Below are 24,115 nucleotides of genomic sequence, written 5' to 3'. Positions count from 1 at the left end.
CAATAGATGGTTTTGCCAGAATATTATATTTAGCCTTATTTCTTATATTTTTATCTCTGTTGCTAGAATTCCATTTCCTATAAGCCTGCAGTAAAATTCATTTTCCCAGTTGAAAATTCAAGCAAACCAAGAAGCAAACTTGGCAATGTAGTATGTCCCCCCCTCACCATACAGATTGCTTTATAAATGAGGAACTATTAAAAAGGAGCAGGTCTAAGGTTAATGAGACCCTCATTAAAGAGAGAGAATTGTAGAAGCTGATAGTGCTCTGTGTGTGTATTTAAGGAGAGGCTATTGTTACAGGATGTTTGCTGTGCTGATATCGTAAACCACATGACAGATGGGTCAAGTGCTGATTACAGTATTCTAACATTTGGAATAGCAAGTAACATATTTGATAAGCTGGCAAGTTTTTATATATGATTCAACCCACAATATAAAAGCCACGAGAATTCCAAATTGAAAATAATTAAATGAGCTGGAGACAATCAGATGCCACACATTTTTCCCCAAAATGACAGATTTTGACATGTTGAAATTCCACAAAGGGAGCAAGAATATTCCCTAGCTCACTTGAACTAATAATGGCCCTTCATCTGCTTTTGTAAAGCAATTAATTCCTGCCTTCTCACAGTGTTGGAGAGAACAGTAAACGTCTTTAGGCACCTTAGGCTTTACAGAGATCTATCCACGCATTGTTTTATTTGCTCTTATCATCAGCCCCGCAAGGTATGTAAAAAAAGATACTAATATTCTCGCTTCATAGCTGAGGAAACTGAAGCACAGAGAGGTTTAAGGAGAAGGTGGAAGGTACATGAGGAAGTTAAGTAGCATATTGAGGGTGAGAAGCCAGATCTTCCAGCTATGAATCCATCAAGTCTGATCACTGGGAAGAGGAAGCAGCTATTCACATAGAGGCGTTCTTCATTGAACAAAAGTGTATCTTCTTTCTGTCAATGATGCTGCCACCATCATTCATGTGTATCCATCTGGAGAAAGGCATCCAGTGTTTGCATTCAGCCTCTGAGCGTCTCGGTAGGGTGGTACGGGTGACGCTGGTAAGAGTCCCGTCCCTTGTCACACAATGTCATATCTCTGTAATACTGCAGTAATTCCAGGAAAGTAGCAGCCCTCCATCTGTGTTTTATCATTGTTGCTTGTTTTGTTGTTCTTTTCAGACTTTATCATCTTCCTGGTCACCTTTGTGAAAGTCACGTTGTTTCTTTCCTTTTTTTACTGTCTCTCCTCACCTCCCTGAGCAGCTCCCCCGCCACCTCCTGGGCCTCCTCCACCCACCCAAAAGCAGACCAGCATGTTATATCAGAGGCTCAAAGGCATGCCTAGGCCAAAACCAAGTACTGTAAACTTCTACCATTACTTTATTCAGCAGCTTTTTAGTTTAGTTTGCTTTTCTGTTCATTTTTCTTCTTGAAATTTTGTTTCGGTTTGGAACACGAAGCTGAGGCTCAGGCTCTCAAGTCTGACACTGTAGGTTTTGAGACAGTCGAAAGAGAGCATTTATTTCCAAATGTCCACATTTTTTTGTCTAGCTATGTCTGACATATGCAACATTTTCAAATTTCAATGTCAGCACAAAATAACATTGTTGTTGCATAACATTTTGCATGACGATTTTTTTTATATGTTATGAGCTTCAATTCTGTTGTATGAAATGTTTACTAAGTATACAGTAGTTACAGCTCCCCTTCTTCAGTGCTCCAGCTAGTACAAGATTGGGTGATAGGAATGTTGCAATACATTTCAAGACAGCAGAAGTGACAAAAAAAATATCATGTCTAAGCACAAATTTCTCCTTGACCTCTGATGGGGGGTGAGGGAAGGGAGGACGTGCTAGAGGATTTTGCACAATATTTTCTTTAAAGACAACATCTTAGAGAAGTTGTTTTTAGTACCATTTTTGCCACTTAGCTAGTCAGTTAGATATGCAAATGAAGAAGAAAACAGTGTCGTGTCTCAATAAAGTGGCTTGATCTATAGATAATGGTATTACAGCTAATTAATAGTAAATGAAAGTTTGCTACATGGGTTAATTGGAAGATCAAGCATCCTAGATTAAAGGATCCTAAACCTGCTTTTTATTTTATTGGTTGCGTGTTAAAGTAAAATTATAAAAGGTTTTATTAAACATACTGTTTGTATATATACATCAGGCATACACATATCTGTGTACATGTGCACACACTTAGAATGGCTGCATGCACATATACACTTTATGTGTATCTATCAGTATATATTGTAGTCAATCTAAGAGTACTGCATATTAAAACAAATCTTCAGGTGGTCCTAGCTTAAGCATCTTGGATTTCTCCAAACATAAAAATCATTCACATGAAAATACATAAAAATATTGGTGGGAATTACTTCATGTCTATATCATATGTCATGTACAGTAGAATTCCCCTAGATTTGGTGAGTATTCCATGCAAAGGACAATGTTCTTTATTCTTAAAGCTAGAGATTTCAAAGATGTGCCCCAAGTGGGATTTCCTGCAGATTTGTATTAATGTGCAGGCTTGTCTGGTTACTAGAAAATGTATGTAAGTGTGTGATGTGTGTATGTAGGTATATGTGTCGAATGGGTAATAAGCATAGGATGAGGAATTTGCAAATTGATGTGTAAATGTGAATACCAACTAATAAAAAATAGTAGCTTATGCATATTTACTATCAAAATGCAAATACCTCATTCTACACATATTACTCAAACATATATACACAGTATGTTTGTAGAAATGCCTGAAAGTCTACTGATGAAATTATGATAGCCCATTTATGAAATTATACACAGACCAGGTACCCCAAACGCATAGAAGTCAATCTTCTCACTCATTCTCTCTCCACGTATTTATTGCTCCAGACCAGGCAATGAGCCCTTGACCCTAAACTCTGCACATTTCCTTCCTCTGAGTGTTGGATATTCCCCACCTGATCTATATATTTATGTTCCCCGCCACTCCCCCCTTCATGCCCTAACCATATCCAGCCACATTTCCACCTGTACACAGTAGAGACAATGGAGCAATCCATTGGCCTGAATCCAGAAAGCCCACTTTCACACCAGTCATTGGACCTTGTTGGACTGAAACTTTCAGTACTTTGACAATCTTACCCAACCCCATTTACCATTCTTAGTTTCCATTGGCTGAGATACTCTTTTTGCATAGTGCTTCACTGAATTTGTTTTTCATTATTAAATCCCAGATTACTAATCATCTGACATGTTCATCACCTGTCTAACAAATGTACAAAAGAAAATTATATGGCTCTCTTAAATTTCTTTTGTAAATCAGCAGTCACCCATGACTTTGTTTAAACCCCACGCACCCCAAGACAACAACACAAACAACAACGAAACCTTCTTGTGAAGTATTGAATAATTTCCATTAGCAGGAAAATCCTGAAACCAAGATATATCTGCTTTAGATGAAGAGATAAAAATAAGTTTTGGCAGTCTTTTTGTGCACATATATACCTGCCTGTGGAATCACACTAACAGATCCTTATTGCCATTACACTCTGTGTGTTCCAAAGGACTCTGAGGCTTCAAGGTTTAAAGGTTTCAACATGAAATAGAAGATCCCTTGTGAGTACAGACTGGTTAAATTGAAGCAATTTCATTGGCCAAGAAAATCTGTATATTTTAAATTTTACTGTTTTTCCCCAGGAGAAAAGTTTTTAATTTTTGGTAACATAATGAACTTACCAAACATTCATGGATTCAGCTCTACAAAAGATTCAGCATCAACCAGGTCCAGTTTGTGGCTATCAACACTATCAAAACTAAAAACAAAGAAACAGTTTGGAGTATATTGTTGCCACCCACCTGATAAAATTTCAGTTGCACCAACAGGTGGCACAAACTCCCACCAGTTCCTCCTGCAATCTACCCCCAACACCCTTTTAATGATTCTATCCTGCCTTCTACCTAATGGTCCAGGAATGTCCCTTAACTTTCAGTCTCCTCCCTGGACAACTTAAAACAGCCAGACCTTTGATTCTGTTTGTTCAAAATGAACATTCCAGTACCTGTTAAACGTGCAGACCTGTAATGAAAAACAATGCTGTAGTATCAAATGTTCAGGGACAAATGCAGGAAACAAATGTCACAGCAGTCAAGAGTAAGCTTCCCACTTCAGGTAGCATGAACACAGTCTAGAGAGTGATCTAAGATAGTACATTTATGCTGTCTTTAAAGAACGTGTGTACAAAATGTCACTAAATTTGAAATGGGCTGTCATAAACTTAAGGTAGTTTAATATGCAAATTTGAAGCTGGAGCACTGCTTTTTCTTAATATGTATTCTAAGGACGATGGTGATAATAACAAAATGGCTTTATGGTTTGCTCACTACTAATTACGTGGCACTTAACATCTGCATGAAACTTTTAAAAAAATTGGTAACTATTTGACATTTCTTATCCACTAGTTCTAATGGCCACAAAACTAGCCTGAGGCTTTCGCTGAATTTTAACACAAATTCTTGTACTACAGAAAATGTAGGCCGGTTAATCACTCCTGCCAAAAAGCTGGAAGACACAATCCGCCTTGCTGAGCTAGTCATTGAGGTTCTCCAGCAGAATGAGGAGCATCACGCAGAGGTGAGCAGGCATGGCGGGAAAATGTCTCTTTGGGTGTCCCTCAGCTGGACAGTGCAGAACTGATCCTACCAGCGACATGAACAAGATTCCTTAACACCCATTTTCTTTTAACTGGCCTTGCAAAGAGAAGGAAAGGGCAAGTGTTGCAAGGAGAAGCCTCTGGAAGGTTGTGTAAAACAAGCAAAAAGTGGTTGCATGTTGTCCATTTCAGCTTAAGTTTTCAGATGTTTTAGCAAGAAGCAAAAGAGGTGAGTATATTTTAAAGATAATTTATTCAAGCAGCATATGGTTATTGTCCAGAACACACAATATACTTTTTGGTCTTCTGTGGTTGTCGTTGTTGCTACCACTGTTGTTTTTATTTATTTTATTTGGTGTGTGGATCACAGGCCATGTTTTTGAATTTATCTCTGTAACTTACTCTCTGCTTGCACTAGAGTCTTCATTTGTTAATCTCAGATGACCTAGGTTGCTAAACACAGTGACGGAAGCAAATTATTCTGTGTTGTTCAACCTGTCGATTCGCCAACATACATCTAATAGATAGATACAGCTTTCTGTCTTTTTTTTTTTTTTACGAACCACTGCCAAAAATGATCATTTTGATAATCATTGTAAACTAAGGGATTTCAAGGCTAACTAAATCCCAAACCTGTAAGGACTTAAACAACACAACCCTTAAAAAAAAAGATTCCAAGATTCCATTATGGTCAAACTATTTCATCAGCTCTTGTTTCAAAACTGAGATTTAAAATCATTGCTCTTAAAATAACCTTTTTGAAAATTGCACTAATTTTCACTCTTCCTCTCCAGTTAATTCTACAGCTAAAGGGGGAAATAAGGCATTCCATAAAAGCTATTTCTCAAGCACTTAAAATGATCATTCCCATGATAAATGAAAATTGACAGTATAGTTAAATAATATATAATACACCATAAATCCAACCGTCCCGACTAATGCCTGATTGCATATTTAAATTTCCTCCCTGTTTTTCTACTGTTCCACTCAATCATGGCTGATCGTGGCAGGGAAAAGAGGTATGTGACTAAACCGAATGAGCCAGCCACCTGCTGTCATAGTCTGTGCATGCCCTTCCAGTACCATGTCTTCTACTGGGACTTTTCCTGGGTGCTCCTGCTTTCTAACACTGACCCAAGGAATGTAACAGCAACTTCCAGTGGACTGCTTGTGAAATGGTGGCCCTCCACGGCAGGGTAAATGTGGGGGTTCTCTTGTGCGTGCATGAAGCGATTGATATACCTAACAACAACGGCAGTTACATCCCGACACGCGCCTCCCACCTGCCTGGATTCTGTCCTTAGCCTGTCTCAGTTTCCTATGTCTGTCTGTACTTCCCTTTCTCACAGCAGATGAGTACCGACCGTAGTAACCGGTAGCTGGCCAGAGTGATACTAATCTTCCTCTATGACTGTCTGTATGTGAACCATATATACAGTATTTATATATAGAGAGAGTGCCAAAGATTCATGATTTCCCCGAAAATCCTCCTAAGAATGGGGTGAAGACCCCTTGAGGTGAGTGTAACTATCTCCAAAGCACCCAGCAGTGCACGGCCAGGAATGAGAAGAGGGGCCAAATCAACACCCTCCAAACATGGAAACCCTAGGACATGCCTCCAGACATATAAAATTAAGTTGGGCTAGAATTTTTTTCGATTCCATCCTCTAGGACATCCTTTTCAGATTGGGGGCCCTTCAGGCTTAAGTGACGGTAAGTATGTTCTTTCTGGGTGCCCAGCAGATCATCTCCAGAGGCCCTCCCCTGATCAGGACGTTGAGGCTTTCCCCATGATGTTGAACCAAATGTACACACTTCTGAAGACGTGGGTACGGAGAAGATCGCTTCCTCGGTCACAGCTGTGGTGCTGTGCTTTTGAGTAAAAGAAGAAAAATGACAGACATGCTTGATTTGTAATCACATTATGCTCTGAGGCTGCTACAGGCTAAGGAAGGATGGATATTTTCCATACCTCAAAAGAGGTACCAAAGGGAAGTTGATATTCCAAAGAAGATCTTTTCTTTTTTTTTTTAAGATTTTTATTTATTTATTTGACAGAGAGAGAGAGGGGGAACACAAGCAGGGGGAGCGGCCGGCAGAGGGAGAAGCAGGCTTCCCGCTGAGCAGGGAGCCCGACGCGGGGCTCCATCCCAGGACCCTGGAATCATGACCTGAGCCGAAGGCAGACGCCTAATGACTGAGCCATCCAGGCAGCCCGATATTTTTTTTCTTTTCCAAAAAACACTTCTTTCAGGAAGTGCTAATCATCATCCTAAACTGACCTAATAACCATCATCATAAAAATATTTTAATCTTACACAGTCAAAAGCCATTCAGGGTAAATACATAGAGTAGAAATAAATTCAATTCCATTTTCATTTGTTAACTTGGGGAGTTACAACTAAAAACTTCAGCATACTTTGGAATGTGGAGGCTCGGTTTGGTTTTAGGTAAATGTACAAGATTATTTCCTGAACTAATAATTTCATCCAATCACAAAAATTTCAATCAGCAATCAAAAGCTACCTATCTGCTGAGCACTGAGGCTACTACCTCAGTGCTTTTTGGAAGGACAAGGAGACATAAGGTAGTCCTAGCCTTCAAACGATACAGTGCAGACTGGCCAATAGCTTGGGTTCTGTGCCAGAGAAGCTTGAGTTTGAATTCCAGCTTTACCTCCTCATTGCTCTGTGATCTCAACCTGGTTTCTTAACCTGTCTAGTCCTGTAAATGGGAGATAACAATGGAATCTACCTCAGATGGTTGTTGTTGGGATGGAAGGCGACATTAAGCAAAGCATCTGGTGTTATGCCTGGCATAGAGTAAGTTCTCAACAAAGCTTGGCTGTTGTATTATTAGGGACAAATTGCTAAAGAAGCAAAATATGTGAATATGTGACCATGAAAAGGACAAAACCTATGTGGAAAGTACCAAATGAGTGGTACAGACAGCATATGTTGAGAGAAGAGTGGGCTCATTGCAAGGCGGAGTGGTCCAGAAAGTTAGCACCCTTTGTTCTTAGCATTCACTTACAGCTTGCACTCACCTGGAAAGCTCTTAAAAATGGCTGATGCCACGGTCTCGCCCCAGCTCAATTAATCAGAATCTCATGGGGAGGGACCAACTATTAGTAATTTTTAAAAGCTGCCCATCTGATTTCAGGGTCAAGAAAGGCCCCTGGGCTATGGTTAAAGAAGTGGCATTCGCCCTGGTACAAGTAAGATGAGGTTTTGATGCCCAGAGAATGAATTGTGAAGATTTTTTTTCCACTGACCAGTACTCACTGTATATTCTGAGTGCTCAGTGAACTCTAGAAAATCACTCAATCCTAAGCATGGATCTTGGCTATAGAGTCATGCTGTTCGGTGGCACCGCACAAATGAAATTGACAAGTAGACTTGCCTCCCCCACCAAGAAAACAATAATCCTTAGAGCCATGTTTAATTCCAATACAAAGTAATTAAATGCCCCAAGAGAAAACATGTTCATCAGCTAGAAATGCATCACACATTCACCCAGGCATGGGTAGCAGTAGCAGTTCTCTTATTTGCCTCTTAATTTCAGCTTGATTCTGCTCTCAGAGCCGAAGTTATTCACACACACGTGCACACACACACAAATTATGCCTTCATGTATCATTGCTCCACCTTCCCAATCTCTCTCTCTATGTATACGTATGTATATGTATATATGTATTGTGGTATACAGAGGGGTACATATATACATGTAGTTTGTGTACAAAATATACAATGTGTTCAGTGTGGTAGACTGTATTCCTAAAGCATACATCTTTGCCTTTAAATAATGAAACACACCAGGTAAGTATTTAGAAGCCGAAGTACCTCTCCCTATTGTCTTCGGAAAAGATTTCCAAAGACTTTAGATGCCCACAAACTTTGAGTTAACTCATATACAAAAATAGCATTCACCTGTATGAGCAAGCATAAAATAAATATAGTTGTTGGGTCTGGGTGTTTTGTTTGTTTTGTTTTGTTTTAATTTTAAAGCTTGCCTTGCCCCAGCCCAGTCACACAGATTCTGTTCATTTGATTGAAATTATGATAATGGCTTTTTGGGTTGTTTTTTTCTTTGTTTTGTTTTGTTGTTTTACCATTGCCAGAATCTTTTTCTCCTTCTCAGAGAGTCAGGTTTGATGATGAAGTTCTGGAGGAATGACCTTGGGTGTACAGAAATAGATTTGGTCTTCATTTCTCCTACAACTACTATATTTAAACTATCTTCATTCTAGAATCCTAAGTTTCTCTGCCAGACTTCAAAAGTAGTAATTCACATCAGAGTAGTCATTGTTCTTTGTAGGGCTGTCTATCTACATGATGATTAATGCGACAACTATAGATAATTGTTCAATTTTTTTTAAATTCCAGTGAAGGACTAAGTTCTCAATAGATAGTAGAAGTGGGTGCTTCTTAGGGCCTCTGGTTTGCAACTTTTAAATAAACGTGGTAAGAACCAGGTATGAGGTTGGGCTAAGACATTTTTAATTTCAGGCATTTAGGATTAGTTTTTTGTTCTGTGTTTTGTTTTTGCTTTTTTCCTGTCATCCTAGAGCAAAATCGTGTCTGGGAAGGCAACTCAGTCTCCCTAGTAACTGTTTACTTGGACTCACCCTGAAGATGTAAAATTAATCAAATAACTAAAGAATGAGTACCAGCCAACACTTGGTGTGCCTTTGTGGATTTTGCAAATATCCTGCATCAGTATTGATGAGAGTCATCCCCCCATATAGGGTTGGGGATGGGAGTGGGACTCCAGCAAGTTCCAATATTTAGAAAGTCTCTGCCTAAAAGACAGGTGGCTGGATGAGCTCTGGGAGTGGAGTGGAGGATTTCTTCCTCTGCCGGATTTAGCCAGGTAGTCAGCGGAGCTAGCCCCAAGCCCCAGGGCTCTCACACCGAGTTAGTAAAACTACAATAAAACCTCATCGATTCAGACACAAATGCTTGTGACAATTCAACGGCAGATGCAGCTCTTATAATTTTTCTTAAGTAGAATGTTTGACATGATCTCAACTCTCTCTGGAAATTCTAAAGGCTCTCTCATAAATTTCATATCAGGCCCTCTGAAGTTAAAATTTCTGTCTCTTTGACTTCACTTTAGAGGTCAATTTGTCTACAATTATTAGAAGTTTTTTTTAAATTTCTACATTTATGATACATCGATATGGTAACCAGCAAATACCTTTTACTTTGGTGCCCAATTATAGACTTCATTTGAAAGCAGTAAAATGATACCTCTTTTTAGAAAACCCCATAATTTAGCTTTTTTGCTGACAGATGAGCATTTCTCTTCTCTCATTCTCCGAATCAGTGAGGTTTTACTGTAAATTAAAATGGATACAGCAGGTGTCTATTTCCAGCCAAGCTGACCTTGCAGAATGGTCCATGACTTGATTTTTTCCATTTAATTTGCACACCAGCCACATGTTGATAAAGGAGAAGTAAGTAAAATGAAATCTCATGAAAGAAGAGAGGTGGACCCCTACTCTGCCTCCTAGTGGCTGTTAGAATATCCCCAAATAACTAATAAATCACACAAGAGCTTGGCCATTGAACAAACTCTTTCATTTATGGAATTATTTCCATAATCATCTTTCATGTTTCCAAACACCTTCCCATCTTTCTTTTGGTGAATGCTCCGGAAAGTGTTTCCAATGTAAATACTTTACGGCATTGGGTGGGGAGGTGGGGGACAAGAAGGGGTTGGCAATTTGTTTTTGTTTCTCTGCTCTCTTTGAAATCAGTAAAAATAAGGGGGGGGGGGCCTGTTGACACTGTCACTCATTCTGCATGCTCCCTGCCAGAAATGATTAGTCACCATGCATGCATGCCTTTGAATGGCATTCACATCTGGCCCAGTCCGATGTGAATGTTGCCCCTGAGACCCTGCACAATGATTTCCAAGGACCCACGTGCATGAAAATGAGTTACTTCACTGATATTTTTTGGTTTTCAATGTACATATGTGTCCAAGCCCCAGAAAAGTAAGTCCTAATCTTACTGAGTGTTTCCTAGCTTACATCTGATCTTTCCTACAGACAGGATGCAAAACCAGAGGCTCCCCACTTAAAAAGATTTTGACTCAAATGTTTGGTGACCTGGCATGAAATAGGAGTAACATGACCAATGCGTAGAGAAATATGAGTTGCTGAGCTTGTATGAGACCATAGACAATGAAGCCCAGATATGTAGATATAAGTGAACCCTAACTGCAAATTTTCAAGTTAGACCAGCAGAAAACCCATAAACACAGTGAAGAAACTCCCAAATTCGAATACCTTAGAGCAAGAGCTAGCCAACAATAGTGACAAAGAGCATGACTCCAAACCTACTGGGTTATTGTAAATTGAACAGAAGTTCCACGTCTGTCCTTTCTACAGCTGCATCCTCGACCAGCAGGTCAGAATAAAGACTTTCTGAGGCAGGCCTGGAATGATGAAAAGGCATGGCCTTGGGACACTGAGAGGCCCCATTGTATCAAAAATCCTGTTCTTTTTACAATAAAATTACCAAACCCTGCTGATGCACAGTTAATCTTGACCAGTGAGGGCTTGACTTCACATCTTAGGTTGGAGAGAGAAGCTCATCGCCTCTTTGTCTGTTGTTTTTCTGCCAAATTTCAAAGGCCTTCGCGTGGTGGTCAGACTTGATGGTGGAGCATGCCGAGACGTTCCTGTCACTTTTTGCAGTGGACATGGATGCAGCATTAGAGGTGCAGCCCCCAGACACGTGGGACAGTTTTCCACTGTTTCAGCTGCTGAATGATTTTCTCCGTACCGACTGTATGTACTATCTTTGACTGGTTGACTTTCCTAAGTAGTGTGCAGATAAACAGATCGCTAAAATGTCTTTGGCCCAGTCAGACTACAGCCTAGTGAAACCTCTTCAGAGTTTTCTTATTGCTTTAAAAAAACCAAACTTACAGCTGATGGCCCTTCTTTCTTTCAACAAATGTCCTGTTGCACCGAAGCCCTCTCTTAACAAGGCAAAAGAGCCCAAGAGCAGTGTGATAAGCGATATTCGTGCCTGTGTGTTTTATTTGCTTTTGAACAAGCTAATTAACTTAACCTCTTCACATTTTGAAATTTTTATTGAAAGATGTTTTCTAGATGAAAAACAATTTCTAGCTAAATAACACCCCAAGCGTTTCAGTATCTTACAGCAATACATAGGCATAAAATAGAACTTCCTTCCAAGAAAAGTTATGAAGGGAGGGAGGGGTACAGAATGTTCTTTCTTTCTGCTAATGTCATGGGAGGAAGGGGAGCAGGTACAAGGAGAAAACCTAAAAAACAATTGTCGGTTATTGTTTTTACTGTTTTTTAAAGGAGCATGATTGTTTTTCCTTTTTAGAAGAATGAAACAAATGGGTAAAATATTTTTGAATTCCATTTTCCTTCCACACAGATCTAATCATGAGCTTCAGTGCTGTTCATGTACTTTTATATACCCCCTTTTTCTTGAATCCCCTAGAAGCAGTATATTTAATATAGAAGGTAATCCTTTCTGTATGTACATTGTATGCTGATAAAGCAATTGTGGGTTCTTACCAAGCTTTTGCTTATCTGTTCTAGATAATTTGTGCAATGGAAAATTTCACAAACACCTGCAAGACCTGTTTGCCCCACTTGTGGTTAGATATGTGGATTTGATGGAGTCCTCAATTGCACAATCCATTCACAGGGGCTTTGAGCGGGAGTCATGGGAACCAGTCAAGTAAGGAAACCTTTTTTGATACCATTGGAGTTTGGGTGCAAATGGCTGGAGAGTCATACAGAAATGGATTAATGGTGTCTTACAGTTTTTATTGTTAGCATGGACATCGAGCAAACACTGTACATGTTTCCAACTATGATGCTCATACTGTCCTTGTCCAAAGTAGGGGAGGTGGGAGGAGGTTAAGAAATGTTTTATGAAATGAAATCTTTGTTTTATTACACAAGATAAATAAGAAATAAGGGATATAAACTTGGCTGTGATGTTTGTACTGTGTATCCTACTCCAGTGGTGATATCCTTAGGAATTAATGTTTCCCACAGTGTGTTCCATAGGGGTCTAGGCAGGGGGTCTGCAAACTTTTTCTATAAAAGGCGAGATAGTGAATATTTAGCCTTTTCAACTACACAATCTCTGTCACAACTTCTCAGCTCTACCGTTGTAGCGAAAAATCAAAAACAGACAAAAGGCAAATGAACAAATGTGGCTGTGTTCCCATAAAACTTTATCTTCAAAAACAGGAGGCTGTCCTATGGGCTATAGATTGCCATTTCCTGGTCTAGGCCTTTGAGACACACCTCAAGAAAAGAACTCCATGGCCAGATATGTTTAGAAAATTCTATATACCTCCACTCATCCACCCCACACCCATATCTCCTGGAGAACCACAAAGCACAACAGCATATTTGAAAACCCGGAGGACATAGTCATACAGACTCTTATTTAACTCTGCTTCACCTGGAGCTTCCTAAATGTATTTGGCTACTTTTTTTCTCCCAGGGGAATATCTATCCTGTAGGACCAATGATAGGAAATCCTGTAGGGTGTGAATTTGGCAATTTCCACAATTGCTTAACAAATCTTAGATCTTACTTGAAAATGTCTGGCAGATTCAGGGCCACCTCCGTTTCCCAGCAAGGGGAAGGTCTGTGACTCAGGGCTGCCAGAGGGTCAGTCTCAGGCTCCCCTTTCTAGAGACATAGAAGGCTCCTAGGTGGAGAGAATTTTCTGGTATGGTTTGAAAAGCTCCAATAAAGCCCGGTATTAGCTTTACCCTGTTAGACTTTTTTTTTTCTTTTATGTAAGGAAAGCATTTTGTTCTTTCTAGTCCTTTACATCTTTGGGAAATAGCAACCAGTATAAAGCAAAATAGGGGGTATGTACAGCACACTTAGAGACACTCCAGAACAAATATTCAAAACTCTTTTCCTCAATTTACAAGATTTGACCTGTGCCTTATCTCTAAGCAGTTTTCTGGATTGAGATTCTTCCTCTGATATTTTACTGCATGATTCTAACTGATAAAGAAATCTGTGCAAAATAGCTTTCTTGGCCACCCCACCCCCCATTTCCACGTCTAAGTCACAAGAGGAGTTTCTTGACTTACCCCACTGAGAGCAGGTAAATAGGCAGTTGCTCTTCATTTGCAAGCACCAAGAAATCTAAATTTTAGCTTGTTATTCTCAGGTTTATACCATCTCTTAATATGGTCCTGCTGACTTTTAACTCATGAGAATTAAACTGGGTCCCTTAATGACAAAACATGAACAAGTGACTGTATTTTTTTAATGCTCATTATATTCAAGACAGTTATGCTGTAGAGAACATCTGAGAAAAGGAAAAGGTTCAAATGAGTAATGTTCACATTTTCAAAACAGTAATGGTCTTGAAATTGCTTTTACTTACTTGGGTTTAAGCGTGGATTCTGCTACTACCGACCACATGGGAGGAAATTATTTGTATCTGTCACTATTTCTTAAAGGGCCTCAGAGTTAGGGCCTTGCCCTCCACTCACCAACCAGAAGGCAAGTCTTGAAAACTCTATGAACTGTTTTCTCCTCTGTAAAACTGATTTTTTAAAGTGTCCCTCCTCGGTGTCTGAAAATTGTCATGAAGCTCTGTGATAATGTCACCAATGTCATTTTATAATCTGTTAAATTCTTCAAGCAAGTAACTGCTATTTCTTTTGAAGTATTAAATATTCTTGATACCATCAGACATAAAGGTAGAATCAAAATTATTTTCACAATTGGAAATGTTAGTCAAGGAAGGTTTTGTTGGGGATTTTTTTTAATGCTTAAAAAAATAAAATTTGAACTCTTGGACCAGTAATTTAAAGACCTGAAAATTAGGGAAGGATTAATAGTTGTGAAGAATAACCTGGGAATGTTTGATGCAGATGTTTTTTTTGTTTGTTTGTTTTTTCCTCAAGTAGCTTTTTGCTGTCCCAAACTGTGCTATTGGTTAGTGACTGTGATTGTGGTCTGTTCAACTCATGGTAAATAGTACGTGCCTTTTAGAATACGTAGAGGTATTTGAAAGTGCCAACTAAAACGTAAACTAAATTACAATACTTTGAAACCACACACATTTTATTAGTTGATTTGTAAACAGAATGTGGATGCTATGACAGAGTAACAGAATGGCCAGCACAAAATGAAGGGTAAAAAGAACTTGGGCACATGCTTTTATGTGCTAAGAAGAATGAGTCTCCCTATACTTCCTACCAGGTGAAGAGAAAGTACAAGCTTTTATCTGACTGCTAGTGAAGAAGCAGAGATTCATTTCCTTTTTGGATATTTTTCCAAGTCAAGGATGATCTTTTTGTAATTTTTTTTATTACGCTTACTCAAAAAGAAGAAACTGACTTAGATAAATAGATTTAGTTCGTTCAACCTTCTCTACTCTTACATGTGTTCCTCCAGTACGTACACACACACATACACACGCATGCACACATAAACTTTCCCTCAAATAATTGTTATACTCAAATACTTCTGTTCTTCCATTTTTCAAAAATTGTGACTACAGGCACTTGATTATAGGTAAAATGACTGAGAAATGCATTGTAAAGCTTACTTCAAGAAAAACTAGCATTCAAAATATTAAAGAAAAATGACACTCTGGCAAGAAAATGCTACTAATATATTGAACTTGCTAAGAATAGATCAAAAAATATTCTCTATTCTTCAGATTTTCTTATTTCAAAATATGGACCTATAAAATAAAACAGAGATACAGTCCTTTGGGCTCGATACAACCAAAGCTACCTGAGAGGGTCAAATGGCCAAGTCCTACTGCTGCTTTTCTCTAGAAAGGTGGTCGCCCATCTCTGCACGGAGAGAAAGGGCAGCAGCATCTCTGTTTCCATTAAGCCAGATACAGTCATAATTAGAATCTCAGTGTATTTGTGAAAAATGTCATCACACAGCTTCTAACCACAGCTGAAGATAGTCAGCCTGTCAAGAACAGGCTCAAGCTAGAGCCCATAACCCTCTTGTGGGTGTCCATGAGGACACGTCATAGGACCATGGCTGGACAGGTTGTTCACAACTCTCCCATAGCCTGAATAAAAGCTTTTGTTCCTAACTGGCAGTTGGACAACATTTCTACCAGCTTTTTAGAGTTGGCTCCTTGTTAGTCATGTCATTCTGGCCTTCAGTGTGGAAGCAAATTTAGAAAGCATGCAATGCAAAGCTTCCCAGGACTAGTACCAAGTACCCACTCCACCCTACCCTCTCCTTGACTGACCTTCTCTCAACCTCCACTTAAACGCCTCCAGGCACAGAGAATCTGTGCTTCATCGTTGCCCATTTCAGGTTAGGATGGCTCTGAATGGTTGCACTAAACACTGTCCTTGACATATGCACACGGAAAAACCTGTTTCTCATTTCTCAAAATGCACTCTATCTCTCTCTGCCTGAGATATACATATGAAACATATTTTTAAAATAACTTTCATTTTCCAGATTTTCAAGGATATTGATATCTTAATAATCATAAAGCATCAGACCAGACATCTTAGCAACATGTAGGTGACCTGGTATGAAATACAAGAGTACTAGACTTGGAGGAGTCTGCACTTCTGACTCTGACATTAACTTGCTGGATGACCTTGGGCAAGCCAGATGATTTTCCCAAGCCTCAGTACCCTCTTTTGTAAAACAAGAATTTTGAATACCCAAGACTTTTTCAACACTAGCGTTCTAGAAAATGTGATTTTTCCATATTCACCCCCTGCGATTTGATCACCACTGCCTCCCTAGTACCTGAAATAGGGCCAGTGACACAAAAGATGCTCAATAAATATTTATGGACTGACATTTATTAAGGAACCATACAGCCTGAAAATTATAAGGCTATAATAGGAAAACTACGGGGAGGAGAAAAAGGAAAAGATACAGTCCCCTGGTCAGGGATTTCAATTTGGCTGGGTCTGAGCAACATACACACAAGAAAAATGACTTTAAATATTTACCACTGTACAAATAATGTAACAAAGAATGATGAGATCATAGAGTAGAAATGAATGAATCTCCACTGAGGAGTCACGAAGGAAATAGCTTGGAGAGTAAGATTTCCAAAGGCGAAGGGTGCTTGGGAAGAGCATGAGCAAACGTAGAAACATGGGAGAAAGCAGGGTATGTGATAGAAATAGTGAATGTTTGAGTCTGGCCGGCACAAATGAGGAGGGAGGTAAGCCATAGGTTAGAAAGTTGATTGGGAGGTTCTAAAAGCCCATGAAGTTTAGAACTTTATTCTCTAGGTCATACTTTTCAAACAGGGGCTTTACAGCTCCCAGGCTGGTAAAAATTGGTTCTTGGCAGGGCAGATGGGCAAAAAAAAAAAATTTACTCCTGTCATGTATATGTATAAAGCACAGGTCTTACCTAGAGTACATAAACAGATCTACAGTATACTGATGGTATTAAATTCTCATGGGGAAGGCAGTTGGGGGCCTGGTGGTGCTAATGAATAAAAGGTTGGGAAACACCACTCTAAACTATAGAAAGATATCAGAGAGTGCCCACCTCCCCAAGCTAAGGATTAGACCTAAGGATAAGCACAGAGAAAGGCTTTAGGGTCCAGAGCACCAAAAGACAAGATGTACTATGTACATTCATATAACGAATGGCTCATAAAGTGGGAGGCATTCTGAATCTCAAATCTATCCCCATCCAGAAGTCTTTGAGAGAATACCCGACCATATCATCTCTGCATGGAGACACAATCTTGATTAGAATTTATTCCAGAAGTGAGGGATGTCTCTACCTCTAGTCGTTTCATCCACAGAAATGAGACACGCACATTTGTGACGTTCATCCATGTGAGAGAGAGAGAGCAGATGAGAACTTTTTAATCCATTGCCCCAGGAACACGCATTTGACCTGAATGGGAGCTATTTATCCTTTTTTAGCAGAGTCCCCACAATGAATGAGTCTAATTTTTTTAAGTCTATTTATTCTTTAGTAATCTCTACACCCAACATGGGGCTCAAACCCACAAACCCAAGATCAAGAGTCGTGCGCTTCTCCATCTAAGCCAGGCAGGTGCCCCAGAATGAGTCTATTTTTTTAACATATATCAGTTGTTAGGATTGCAATTCACACTTTTTATACTATCCAGAGATATCTTGTTATGATTCTCACAGAGAAGCATGTGATGGACTTGTTTTTAGGTAGTTGCTGAAGGGCCCTCTAAAATAATAATTTGTTATATCCATCAGCAGCTCCCGGAGCCTGATCTGACCTGTGTGCTACTAGAAAATTCTCCCTTTTCACATGTATATTATGTTTAGAATTGCCTCTTTGACTATAAATATGTTATTAATATCCAAATAAAATATTAGTAACGTTAATAGTACACTCTATTATTTTGCTAAACAGAAATATCAAGCATGTTTCAGTCTTTTAAACATAGAGCATTATAGTATGTCACATGAAGGAAATGTTTCTACATGAATCCAGCACAGTAGTCCAGCCAAAATGTCATATTTTACAAATATAGTATGTTCTGATTAATATAAGTATTTTTCAAATTTGCATATGCAAAACAAAGCTCATTTCTAATTTGTGTACCCACCATCCGCTAATATGTTTAAATTAAGTTGCTTTTGCATACATCTGTATGTTATTCATTCCTAGCTACTTTTAATTTGCTTAGAATTGACATTTTAACTTGCCAGGCTGCCATCTCTAAAGATCTCCTAATTCCTTGATCATTATTCAGTGTGTGTATCATTTAATGATCACATTTGCTTATGTAGGCTTACACATGTCTTCATGGAAATCGCCAACGGTTTTGTTACATGGCAGTGTTTAAGTCTGAGAGCCACCAGGGACTGACTTCAGAGGCAGATTCTCCAGTTAAACAGAGAAACATCGAAGAAAAGTTCCATTGTTCCTTCTACTTCATAGTCCTCTTTAGCTAATCTCTTGACCATTCCCAGAAGAGCACCTCTCATCCCAAGTAGAGAAGTGTAATTGGCTTTCCCAAAATGTGAAGTATAAAGAACAAACCTGTGTGACACCTGTTTCCCTTAAGGAAAAGAATGCCAGGTTGGCAATTTTACATTCTAGGTTTTTCCATCCATGTTGCCATTGGGAAAGAGTAACTTGTTTCTGGAGGGAGGCAGGTGTCCAGACTCTCTGTAGGTTCCAGGATTTCTGACTTATCCGGAGGCTTGCCCTACTAAGCAAGCCCAGAGGCAGCTCCAGCCCTTGCAAGAGTTCTGTTAGTCAAACACAGCTTGCCCGGGGCAGAGCTGCTTTGGCAAAACTTGCTCTTCTGCAAGATCCAAAAAGAAACCCTCAACTCCTCTGCCAAAGTTCTGTCAACTCCACTTAAACAGGAAGGCTCCTCTCAGATGCAGAGTTAGGCTGGGCTCTGCTGTGCCAGTGACTTTGGCTGGATGGAACACCCTTAAAATGCCACTACAGAAGACACACGGTGCCAGTTTGTGAAGCAGTAAATGCCACAGTCCTTCCACAGAGATACGCTTGATTCGAGTTGGGGTTTTGTTTTTGTTTTATTTTCTCTCTTTATTCATAAAGTTATCCATCTCTCCATCACATCAGTTGATCCATCTTTGTTCAAAAAACAAAAAGCTGATGCAGGTCACATTTTTTATCTTTTTATTAATTTTAACATTTTACGGAAAAATGTGCTGCTTGGTTAACTTTCACAGACTGAACACACCCTTGTAACAATCACACAGATAAAGAAACAGAACATCCCCAGCACCTCTAAAGCCCTGCTTTCTTTCTCCCAGTCTCTATCTCACTTCCAAGGGTGACTAACACAAGGCCACATTTGAAATCCACTTGTGCTCTTAAGAATTTAGAATTAGAGGGGAGTTTGGGATTCTTTTCTTTTCCTAGGTGTCTTTTTGCGTGTGTAAACATGTCTCCATTTTAATTGGACTTAGTTTGAGGGAGGACGTTTCTTTGAGTGCTTTATACAGTTATTCAACGCTAATCCTTCTTGATACAATTCCTTCATCTTTACCATCAACATGACACCCTGTTGCACATACACCTGTCTTTAGAAGTAACAATTGGAAAGTATGCGTTCAAGTGGGTGAACTTCCCATCATGCCTTGTATCTAATATCTGATGTGAGAAATGTGCCTCGATCAAAAACAATTTATGAATAAAAGAAAGTGAAAATGCGCCACCATTGCTATCAATCCCAGCTATTCCCCAGCAGCCCCAGCTCCACCAATGCCAAGAATTCCATGAACTTCAAATTCTTGGCATCAGACAAGTTCTAGACTCTCATGGCAGTGGATTTGGAAGCCAAAAGCCCCTCACCCAGGCATTTAAATAATGTGATCATTGTGTAGAGGTGTCTTTGAGTTTCCACACTGTTAAGTCACTCTGTGGTTAATTTTTCTCCATTCACTTTTGTCATTTCTCTCTGAATACTGAACTGCACCACAGCTCCCCATCCGTAAGCTGTCTTCTGAAGTGTGTTGCTTGAGTTTTCACTGTCATCTTGCTGTGGACTTAGCCAATTTATTTACAACTGTTCATGTGCTTCTGCCACATCTGCATTGTCACTGTGATGGTATTTTTTCTTTCTGTCTGTTTCTTCCACAGGAGTTTAACCAGTAACCTACCCAATGTGAACCTACCCAATGTGAACCTTCCCAAAGTACCAAATCTACCAGTTAACATCCCTCTAGGCATCCCACAAATGCCTACTTTTTCGGCACCGTCATGGATGGCTGCTATATATGATGCTGAGTGTGTATTCAGTTCACATTAGATCTAATTTAAATTTAAGTGATCTTGGCATGGATATGTATTGTTTATTTCTATACATCCTATATAACAGAGATGGAGATGGATAATTAGACATATTTTGCTGATCATACAGAGACAATATTGTTTATTTCTGGCATACAGTGTGTTTGTAAGACGTTTGCTATATATACAGCACTAACAATTTGTCTTACGCCCACTGAATGCTTGAGGACTATGTTTCACTTCCTGAATTCTTTTGCGAAAGGAGACTGCCCATGTTTTGTTTTGTTTTTGTCGTTGCTTTTCTTTTCTTTTTTTTTAATCCAGGTGCCATGACTCTAGGAGTTCTTCATTCAAAAATAGTCCAAGAAACCTCTTTGATGGGCTGTCCAGTCATCTCTGGCCTGATCCAAATCTAAGAGGGAAGCACACTTACCTAGAAGTTGGGGTTTTCTTTAAATAAAAAATTCCTAGAGACTGTTTAAACCATAAAGCATATTTCTGGTGTCAGCAAATGGCAGGATATAGTAACAGTATGTTCAGGGCTAAATGAAAACTTCGGAACGGATCAAGTCTTAGTAATGTCTATATTATGTAAAGATACTTTCCAAGGTCATAATGCAATATGGAGCATTGGGATCTAGGTAGCAAGAAAATATCTAAATTTGAGAATGCAAGAATCAAACAACAAATAATTAAATTTTGCAGTAGCCGTATCATCTGTGGTATGAGGGTAGGGCCATTCTTTACATTCGTCTATACAAATGCCAGGAATGCATGGGGTTTGTCTTTTGGGGAGGCCTGGCCGCCCCTTTAAGGGCAGGAACTCAGGGGTCCAGGCTGAGCCACCACTTCTAGCTTAGGAAGTGAACCCGCTCTCTTTTTTCCTATAGCAAGAAGATCCAGCACCCCTAAATTCTACCTCAGGGAAATCAAATTAAAACCATGTGCATGATTTAATAAGTGAAATAGGGTTTAGTGATTCTATACCCTCCTTTGATCCTTTTCTTAGACCACAGCTAATTATAGGCCAGATAAGCTTTTTCTTGAAAGAATAAATTGGCACATTTTCAAAGGAAAGTGTTATTATCAAAGGAATAAAAAATGATCTGAAACTGGCAGTGATGTTTTGAAATCTCGAAATCACATTCATCAAGATGGCCCTCAACATTTTTAGTTCTGCAGTGATCCAGGTAGAAACAGGGCATTAAATGACGGCTCTACTTGGCTGCTTCGAAGTTGCCTAACATTTTTAAAAACCTCTATTCGTTCACAAGTGCACAATGAAATCATATAGTTAATGTGTCTGATTCTCTTTTAAAGACAAATTAAAACCTCCAAAAATTTATAACTGAAAAAAAATTCTTCTAAAAAAAGTAAATCATATTCATGCTAAGATGACTATACCAAAAGTTAGATTAGGTAGTCTCTGTTAAAAATTAAAATATAAATATCTGAAAGCTTTTCTCACCTTCTTCTATGCATGCTCTGTGGCATTGTTTTTGAAAAGATATGAATCAAGACATTGTAATAAAGCAGATAATGGTCTCCATTCAATTAATTAAGGCATGAGTGGGAACACATTTTGGTAACTGCTCAGCAATCAAAATAGTCTTGGTGCTATTGCCTTAACATTAACAGTTTATCTTAAAAATAAAAAGAAAATATTCTTTTCCTCATGTCAAAACTTAATAATAAGCTCTTCAAAGAAAAAAAAAAACCCTAGAAGAATTTTTTGAAACTCTGAAACCAGATGGGTGTCAAAATGTTGTTGTAATAAATACCAATTATTGCATTCATATGTACTTAATGATTTAAAACATACAACCATGCAGTTCCAAAACGGGGTTTAGACTAGACAAAGTTGGGGTTTCTTTTTCCCAAGCATAGGATGGGGAGTAGGGGGAAGGCTGAACTTTCACGGAGAAATAACGCATTCCCCCACTTTTGAACGGTGCTTATGGCAGGATCTGAATAGAAGACGTAGATCCTCAATCACCCGCCAGGAAATGCCTGATTCTATATCTTTTCATAATTCCAGTTTCCTCCTTTGCCACTTTCCATTTTTAAGGACGTGTTTCCATGTTACCTGCTCCTTCGTGTCAGATACATCTACATACTGACCTCAGACTGGTCTGTCCTTGGAAACATTACCCTGTTGGTCCAGGCCGTAGGCTCCCTCTCGGCATGCTGGGAGTTTGCCCCCTCCCCACCCCACAGTAGCTGTGTATGCGTTTATGCACTAGCTATATTTCTCTCTGAAGCATTAATTCAATGCAGCTGGCATCTGTCACAATAGAAACACCCACTCTCATCTGTTTCTATAGACGATGTCAGAACAAGTGGTAATGCATGGTGTGTTGGACATTTTATAAATTACCGTGTTAGCATTAGTGGTATGCGAGGAAGGGGGATGGGTGGCCACCCCTCAGAGCTCCAAATGGGACTGTTAACCAAAGAGAAAGCCAGCCAGAGAAAGACAAGAGGGTGAGAGATGGAGCATTTCCCATACACAGGCTTTCCGTGGATGCCCCAGGTAAAAGTTTCTTAGACGTCATTGTACAGAAGGGAATCAAGACCAATTTCTCCATCTGTACAGGCAACTGGGTAAGGCGGTGCAATGGTAAAAAGAGCTCAGGTTTTGAGCCCTAACGCTTTGCAAATATCCCGTTGGCTCATCACCCCCCACCCCCGCAACTCACCTCGTCCTGAGGCTGCCTATACAACAGGCTGGTCTATGATAATTGGAGTGAGAACCAAACTGAACAAGAATCTTGGACTCAAGGTATCCAGATGTACTTGTCTTGATTTGAGTCACCCCAGTTTCTTTCCAGCTCTGCAAGAGAGAAAGCAGGTCCTCGCTCACCACTTTGTTAGCACTGTCCTTTTAAAACTGAAAGTCTTGTGCAATCTCCAAGACACCTCCGCTCTGGAGGGGAGCTGGGGAAGTGCATGAAACCCTGAATTTGAATAACTGCATGATGCCATGTAGTTATTATCCGTTGAAACTTACTTCTCCCTCTGGTTCGTGGCCTTCATCTGAATCATCACATGTGTTAATGTGGTTATTAAAAGAAGGCTGATTTTTACCATACACCATTCTCCTGGTCATTGTGGGGCAACACCTTTCTTTCCTCAGACTTCTCACTGGTCTGGAATAATTGGCCGAACAAAGCAGACTAAGTCATGTATGGTAAAACTCAAAATCCGCCGGTGGAGATGGCCCCCACCTCCACCGCCAACACGCGTCGTTTTGTATGTTCAAGCCACTGTTTGCCTTAAGCCTTCTAGCGCCTAGTTGTCTTTGTGTCAGCTTTTCCAGAATCCAAGGCCCGTGGGTGACTCTCGTTTTCTAATTTTTGTCCTGCCAGTAATGGATCAGGCACTTCAGAAGATCTGTTCTGGAAACTCGATGCCCTTCAGACCTTCATTCGGGATTTACACTGGCCTGAGGAAGAGTTTGGAAAGCACCTAGAACAACGGCTGAAGCTGATGGCAAGTGACATGATTGAATCTTGTGTCAAAAGGTAAGCCTCAGTGGCTGGACAGGCCCTGCACGCCTTCCCCACTACACTCTGACTCAGGGAATGGTAGGTGGCCACTCTTTCAATTGGCCGTAATTTGGATTTTTTTTTTTTGGAGAAGGTGCTTGCTTGTCCAAGTCAGCTGGAGTGGTGGCCACCCAAGTCTATCTCCTGTTCACCTGCCCCACGTCTG

The 24,115-nt window shown here is 39.7% G+C and overlaps 1 protein-coding gene across 13 annotated transcripts in view; it reads left to right on the top strand.

Annotated features, from left to right (window-relative positions):
• Window positions 1–24,115, top strand: part of CADPS (calcium dependent secretion activator) — a 472,068-nt gene that overhangs the window by 367,476 nt on the left and 80,477 nt on the right. For 4 of the 13 annotated variants that reach the window (XM_073901482.1, XM_025885231.2, XM_073901479.1 and 1 more), the window contains 6 exons: window positions 4,513–4,619; window positions 10,076–10,096; window positions 11,281–11,437; window positions 12,230–12,371; window positions 20,252–20,398; window positions 23,770–23,925. In XM_073901482.1, coding sequence (XP_073757583.1) covers window positions 4,513–4,619; window positions 10,076–10,096; window positions 11,281–11,437; window positions 12,230–12,371; window positions 20,252–20,398; window positions 23,770–23,925 — 730 coding nt within the window. The remainder of the gene's footprint in view (window positions 1–4,512; window positions 4,620–10,075; window positions 10,097–11,280; window positions 11,438–12,229; window positions 12,372–20,251; window positions 20,399–23,769; window positions 23,926–24,115) is intronic. The other 9 variants (XM_073901481.1, XM_073901480.1, XM_073901484.1 and 6 more) reach the window with 3 other exon arrangements.

Source organism: Callorhinus ursinus, unplaced genomic scaffold (assembly GCF_003265705.2).
Source record: "Callorhinus ursinus isolate GAN/ISIS: 27379988/994484 unplaced genomic scaffold, GSC_fseal_2.0 scaffold15, whole genome shotgun sequence".
NCBI classification, from domain to species: Eukaryota; Metazoa; Chordata; class Mammalia; order Carnivora; family Otariidae; genus Callorhinus; species Callorhinus ursinus.
This window is presented reverse-complemented; position numbering and strand designations above follow the sequence as displayed.